Source organism: Bufo bufo, chromosome 3 (assembly GCF_905171765.1).
Source record: "Bufo bufo chromosome 3, aBufBuf1.1, whole genome shotgun sequence".
Taxonomy (NCBI): Eukaryota; Metazoa; Chordata; class Amphibia; order Anura; family Bufonidae; genus Bufo; species Bufo bufo.
In genome coordinates this window covers 605,284,304-605,291,630 of record NC_053391.1, presented here as the reverse complement: position 1 = coordinate 605,291,630, position 7,327 = coordinate 605,284,304, and the positions used below count along the sequence as shown (strand labels likewise).

At 41.0% G+C, this 7,327-nt stretch overlaps 1 protein-coding gene across 1 annotated transcript; it reads left to right on the top strand.

Annotated features, from left to right (window-relative positions):
- Positions 1–1,162: 1,162 nt before the first annotated feature.
- On the top strand, positions 1,163–7,024 carry LOC120996211 (keratin, type II cytoskeletal-like). The gene is made up of 9 exons (XM_040425989.1): positions 1,163–1,805; positions 2,182–2,393; positions 3,448–3,508; positions 3,706–3,801; positions 3,910–4,074; positions 4,191–4,316; positions 5,014–5,234; positions 5,870–5,904; positions 6,019–7,024. Exons 1-9 carry the CDS (start codon positions 1,377–1,379, stop codon positions 6,243–6,245), a joined length of 1,572 nt encoding a protein of 523 aa, XP_040281923.1. The 5' UTR covers positions 1,163–1,376; the 3' UTR covers positions 6,246–7,024.
- The last annotated feature ends 303 nt before the right edge of the window (positions 7,025–7,327 follow it).

Here is a 7,327-nt window from a genome sequence, read left to right as displayed (position 1 = left end):
TTAGTAGGGGTCTGACACCCGCCATCCCCACCGATCAGCTGTTTCCTGCAGCTGGAACTAGCATATTGAATAGAATAGGGATCACAGCTCAGTTCAAAGTGTAGTGGCTGCGCCGGGTTCCTGCTGCTCAGCTCTCATTTACTTCAATGGTATCTATACTGCAGTAACCCAGAACGGCCACTACGCCTTGAATGGAGCTGTGCTTCCTGTTCCATTCAAAATGCTAGCTCCAGCGCCAAAGGTTCCAGGGAACAGCTGAGGAAAGGCCTGGACAACACCTTTAAGAGTTAACTGTTATACAATTACCTTACAAAAACAAAATCATCTTCCAAAAATAACCTAATATCTATTGCTAGCTTTTAGCCCAGCTGTTGTGCATGCACCTACGGCCTATCCTGAAAGTTAGCTGGCTGCATATGTTGGGAGTTGTAGTCAAATATTGACAGTAATAATAAACCTATAGCTTCATGTAAACATTATGGACTGCACTTACTGTAGAATAAAAAACACGGTAAAGAGGTAAAACAACTAAAACAAGATTTCATGAAGGTTCCAACAGTAACATAACATTAAGACCACACATTGAGGAGCACAACACACCCTTCTGCATTCTTCTACATGCTAGAATAACACACCAAAATCTGCTTGTTCGTCTTCTCACAGATTCAATCGAATCCCATTAACAGGGCTTGAAAAGATACAATGCTCCACAGTCCACACTGCAGTTCACATTTAGCATTTTGTATAACGCTTGCTTGCATTATCACTTTGCATAAAGATAGATTGTGCAACATTAATGTTAATGTTTCCTGAGCTGGACACAATAAGCCCAGGTCTTAAGCCTCAAACCTCAATGAACTTTGAGTTGGAAATGAAAAGTGTTTGATTTTTTTTTTTTTTAGTTGTAAATTCTTTGTCCTTATCTAAAGATGAGTCATGGTGTGGATGAGTCCTGCTCTGTGCAAATCTTGTTTAACCCCCTCATTGCTACATACAAAGTGTGCAACTACTGTAGACCCTGCACATAGAGCAGGTGCCTTTAAATAAAGAGACCAAAACTCTGCTCCAGTAAGAGAGATCAAGCAAGAAAATTTCTCTATCGATGTCTAATACAGTGGGAGTGATTGCATGTGTCTGTCCAGGCTGGAGTGGTCAATGGGAGTGAACATGAGGGAGGTGGGGACTTAGCTCCAGGTAACTGAAGATGGATGGCAGCCAGCCACACCTAACCGTGACATACAGTAAGCTGATCCCTCTGCCCCTACCCCCTTCCTACAAGCCAACATAAAAAGGGGAAGCTGCTGCCTGAGAGACACTGGATCCTTCTAGCAGACCAGCAGCACAAGCTTCTCCACTCTTATCATCTACTTGGCACAATGTCTTTCCAAAGAAACTACACCGCTCGCTCCGCTGTCCCCCAAGGAGGTGTTAGCTCAGTTAGAATCAGCCAGACCCGCTCATCTAGTGGAGCTGGTTCAGGATTTGGAAGGGCAGGAGGCTTCAGCAGTTCAAGCCTATCCAATGTGGGCTCAGTGAGGAAGAGTTCTGCATACAATGTTTCCAGCAGCAGAGGTGGTGTTGGTGGTGGCTCTCTCTATGGAGTTGGGTCTGGATTCGGTGGTGGCTTTGGAGGTGGCTTCGGTGGTGGCCATGTATCTGGACCTGGAATCCATGAAGTGACCATCAACCAAAGCCTTCTGACACCTCTTAACCTGCAGATTGATACCTCAGTTCAAAATGTTAGGAAGGAAGAGAGGGAGCAGATTAAGACCTTGAACAACAAGTTTGCTTCTTTCATTGACAAGGTAAGGGATGCCTTTATATTGGATGTATTCTATGCATTTAACCTAATGATATTTGACTTTGTGAAAGCTTGGTGGCATCACTGAATTGTGTGACTACTAAGTATGTTTTATGGATAAGACTGATGCATGTGGTGTTGATGGGATGCCTATTTACTAAAATCCTCATTTCATTCATTTAAATGTTATAAATCAGGCCATCTAGAAATAGCTTGTTGCATGTGGAGTTACTGTGATTGCATGAAGCTCTGTGCAGCTCCCTGGAGAACAGTACAACTGAGTAATCTTTAACCTTGTCAGTGCCGCAGCGCTGCACCATTGCACAGCGTATAAGTTGTGTTAACATTGGTTTTTGTGTTTTTTTCCCCCCTGCTAACAGGTAAGGTTCCTGGAACAACAAAACAAAGTTCTGGAGACAAAATGGGACCTGCTGCAGAACCAGAAATCTGCTAAGACCAGTAACGTTGGACCAATGTTCGAAGCCTACATTAACAACCTCAGGAGGCAGCTAGACAGCCTGCTCGGCGATAAGGGCAGACTGGATGGTGAACTAAGAAACATGCAAGACTCGGTTGAAGACTTTAAGAACAAGTAAGTTGACATATGAAACATTCGTTTACGGTAAAAGTGCAGACATTGTTAGGAATTGTATGTATATTGCTATCTGTAAATGACACACAGTTTACTGTACATTACTGTAGCAAAATGATTGCAAAGCATTTTGTACGGGCGAGTGCCACACCCTTATGGGACCATAGAACATGGAAAGAGGGCAGGGTCTGCAAAATCCTGTGTTGGCCAAGCAGAGGCTGACAGGAACTAAAGCAAACAATGTAGATAAACCTGGGGTGTGTCTCCTAGAGGAAAGTCAATAGCAGGTAATCTATTTCGAATAAAATGTACATGGCCAGCACAAAGGGGCTTGGCACAGACAATGAAGATTTCAGTATGATTTAATTTTCAGTGTCCAATAATAGCTTTATTTAATTTATACAAGTACATACACATATAAACTCGAAACATGTACACAGACGTACATACAGTATTTAACAATCTTCACCCACATACAGGTACTGTATGCCTTGGGAGTTTTTTCACAAAATTTGTATTAGTGCCCAGAACTTTATTTATTGGAGATTTTATACTTCCAACCAGACTTACATGATTTTTCACAGATCATTGTTAGTAAAAATCAAGTACAAACATTAACTCCTGCCAAAGTTTATCATGAAGGCTCCCTTGATACACAGAACAGCGCACAACCTAACCTTTTCCTTCCCGGAGGAACTGTGTCTGTGTTTGGAGCTGTATTATTCTTCTAAGGTGCTGGCAGATATTTTCGCACAATGTTGGCACAAGTTTATTCCCACTATGCCCACTATGAAATAATTTTACTGCCCAGTTGGACACATTTACATGGGAAATTACAACAAGGTCTAGTAGTTCTGAAATGCCGCGATTCTCAGGATAAGTCGAGGTAAGGTTCATTAAACAGAGCCTGAAAGGAAAAACCTGGCTGCCCGGTTTCCTGAGGAGATTATATAACAATGAATAGAAAGGGAATACAGTTGTTTTTTTGTTTTGCGCTTCAAGTCCTTCCTGCCAACTGTACTCACCACTCATGTCTCCTCTTTCCTCCTTGCAGGTATGAGGATGAAATCAACAGGCGTACTCAAGCTGAAAATGAATTCGTTGTTCTCAAAAAGGTGGGCTTATATCTTATTTTATAATAAAATAGTCCATGGAATGTAGAAACATCTGATCTTCTAGAGGAACCTGTCAACACAGAACATGACTAGTGAAGGAGCACTAGAAGATCTTGCTTTGGCCGTAGACAATGCAGCAATGTACTGCCGCTCGAAGGAACCTGGAATTTCATAATGTTTTTTTTTCTTCTTTACAGGATGTGGATGCTGCCTACATGAACAAAGTAGAAATGGAATCCAAGGTTGATGCTCTGACCGATGAGATCAACTTCCTGAGAGCTCTGTATGAAGCTGTAAGTACTATATATAGTTTGTTGATTTTTTTGGACTGATATCTACCGTATATACTGTACATCCAGTGCTGATTTGCTCTAAACTAGCATCATCTTTTACCTCTGTAGGAGCTGCGTGAGATGCAGGCACAGATCTCAGACACCTCCGTTGTCCTGTCCATGGACAACAACAGAGCCTTGAACCTGGACAGCATCATCGCTGAAGTTAAGTCTCAGTATGAAGATATTGCTGCCAAGAGCCGCTCTGAGGCTGAGGCCGTGTACCAGAACAAAGTAAGCTTACAAGACATACTATGAAGGTTATGACATGGCAAACTACAGCCTAATTTCATTTTCTGCATATGATTCATAATAGATTGCTAATTATATTGTACATTTTGTCTATACAGTTCCAGGAGCTCCAAGCCACAGCTGGACGTCATGGAGATGATCTGCGCTCCACCAAGACTGAGATCTCCGAGCTGAACCGTAGTATCCAAAGACTTCAGGCTGAGATTGAAAACGTGAAGAGCCAGGTAATTTTAATATCCTCTCCTCATTAGTAGTGTAACTTGAAGCACGGGCCCCAGTACAATGCCATTCATAAAACTGGCGTTAACTTATGGGACAGACGGACCTTCAGCACTCCTCCTCAGCCACTAGGCCCTAGGAGTGACTGTCACTTCTACACCCTGTATAGAAGACACCATGAGAAATGAACCCGCTCTGAGCCTTTCTTTGTGAATAGTGTGGTATATGTATAAAAAGACAAGTGTTGCCTCCCTATTGAATTTTAAATAATGTAGCATCCTGCTCAGTTATTTATAACAGTTTATAGCAGGTGCAATAACGGGAAATTTAATGCTGCCTGGAAGCAACAAAAAAAGCGAGCAGCGAGCACACACCTGGATTAGTTATCATTTAGATGGCTTTGTGAAAGTCTTGAGGGCAGGGCGTGGGTGCATGATTCATAGTGTGATCAGCTGCTGCTCTTAAATAATGCAGGTCATAACATCTCCATCTCCCTGCACAATGAGCACAGTTTGACTTATGATTCCACCTGTCTTCTGCATCCTACTATCACCTTGGTTACTTTTACAGTACTTGCCCCAAGAACTACGTAGAGACAAACTCAGAAGTATGATCTATGAGATTCCAGTAAATGACACAGTGAACCATATAACAAGAATAAATGAATACCTAATTTTTATTATTTTTGTCTAAAATTATTAGCGTGCTAAACTGGAAGATCAGGTTGCTCAGGCTGAAGAACGCGGTGAATTGGCACTGAAAGATGCCCGTCAGAAAATTGCTGAACTGGAGGCTGCTCTGCAGAAGGCCAAGCAGGACATGGCTCTCCAACTGAAAGACTATCAGGAGCTGATGAATGTCAAACTTGCTCTGGATATTGAGATTGCCACCTACAGAAAACTGCTGGAAGGAGAGGAAAGCAGGTATGGAAAATGACCTGCTGCATTATTGAAATATTTTCTAATTTTTTTTTGCTGAACATATTTTTAGTAATTTTTGGTGATTTTTTTATTTATTTTTTTACTAGATACATATAAATAAATTACTCTGCCACTAAGTCTAACAATAGGCTTCTGTAGAGATCACTTTTCAGCATTCATCTCATTATCATCATATGTAGGATTATAGTGAAAGGTAAACCTATAGATAATACAAGATCACACCAATCACAGTAGATCACAGCTCACCTCCTTCCTCTCCCTGCACAATAACTTCTACACAGATCACAGAGCATATCCACAACATCTCCAGGCTACAGGTTCCTTTGGTCCATGTGACTGCAAGATGGTTGTCTATGTACATAAAAAAAAAAATACGAAAACTATCATCAAAGGGGAAAAAAACTGATGAAAAAATAATAGTTGCCAGTATCTGGTTTCAAATAGTAAAAAAAAAAAGGTGATGCCTTCCCGTTAAGTACGGTAGTTTCCTGGAAATATGTATTAATATTATTATTGCCTGGTTCTTCGCTGAAGAAGAAATTAAAAATATATTAATGTGACTGAAATCACAGTTTTTTGTTATGAATCATCAAATATATATTTTTTTCCTTTTTTAGACTGTCAGGTGAAGGTGTTGGCGCTGTTAGCGTATGTAAGTATCTGCCTTTGTAGTCTAATGTCTAATGTAGTGACCATTTGGATTCATGAAGGAATGGTCTTCGCATACTTTACATGGAATCCTAACTACTCTTTTTTGGCCTTACAGCTGTGGTGAACTCAAGCTCTTCAATTGGAGGTGGAAGTGGAGGTGGAAGTGGATATGGAAGTGGATATGGAAGTGGATATTCAAGTGGATACGGTGGAGGCAGCTTTGGTGCTGGATCAGGATTTGGTGGCAGCTCTGTCAAGTTCTCCAGCGGTGGTGGATCATCCAGTGCTGTGAAGGGCTACTCTGTGACAACATCTTCCAGCAGAAGCAGCCAAAGATACTAAGAAGCTGTTGTGGTCCATGATTCATAACATCACCAGTGCCATCCATACCTCCCAACACAAACATGTTTTATTCTGCAAAATAGAGGCACCATGTTGAAGAACTATGTTTGCCTTGCAATAGTAAACCCCATTGTTGTGCCAAGTATTTGCAATAGAGCATGCCTTGTATGACTAACACTGTTGGGGGGTATAGCTGGTCACTGATGCTGTTAAACCTCTCTATCTTTGCAATTTTCTCTTTTGCTCCCTCTTACTGCCCTTTCAGTCTGTGTTCTCTTTGAGTGCGACACAGTGACATCAGAACTGGCTGGTGCTTATATCATAACCTAAAGGCCATGAAACAGCAGGCTTATAAAACCTCTGCAGGTCAATATTTAGTATGGAGGTGATGCCCGGATACACCCATCCCCCCAAACAAATAAATTACAGTATTTCTGGGTGGATATGACATTTTATAGTATCCCCATGCAGAGAGAATTTCCATTATTGTATATATCAGTAGAAATATTCGGTGCTATTATTCGTCCTCAACTATGAAGTCTACTCAAATTGCTGATGCCAAGGAAGCTGCCAGACAGCAAGATGTCTGCAAGTAAAAGTCACTGATGCCTTTAACCAAAGTTTATATCCGCATCTGTATAAGAAGCAGCATTAGAAAGTTTCCATTTTCCAATCTGTAATGCCTGGTCTGTGTTAGCTGTGGAAGTCTCCTGACTTTGTTAGGGAAGGATTTTATGTATGGTGTGAAACATCTTCAATAAATTTCCTTCTAGTTCAAACATGTTGCATCTTTGTTGTATATCTTGTTGCACTGCACTTTGCACTTGAGGAGGCTGTTAACCAATTATACAAGTGGCGGGGAGGGGAGCGCACAGCACAGGACACAGTACAAGTCTGCTTGAAAGCCAAAGTTTCTAACATGCTTTATGTGTCCAACACTAGGCTTTCAATAAAGAGAGTCTGTATTCCTTTACCTCTTTTTATGAATATGAAAACTCATTTTGGTGATACGTATTATAATTTTTTTTAGCAAGCTCTTGGTAATGAATACAAAAAAATTAAAATAAAATGAAAAAAAGATA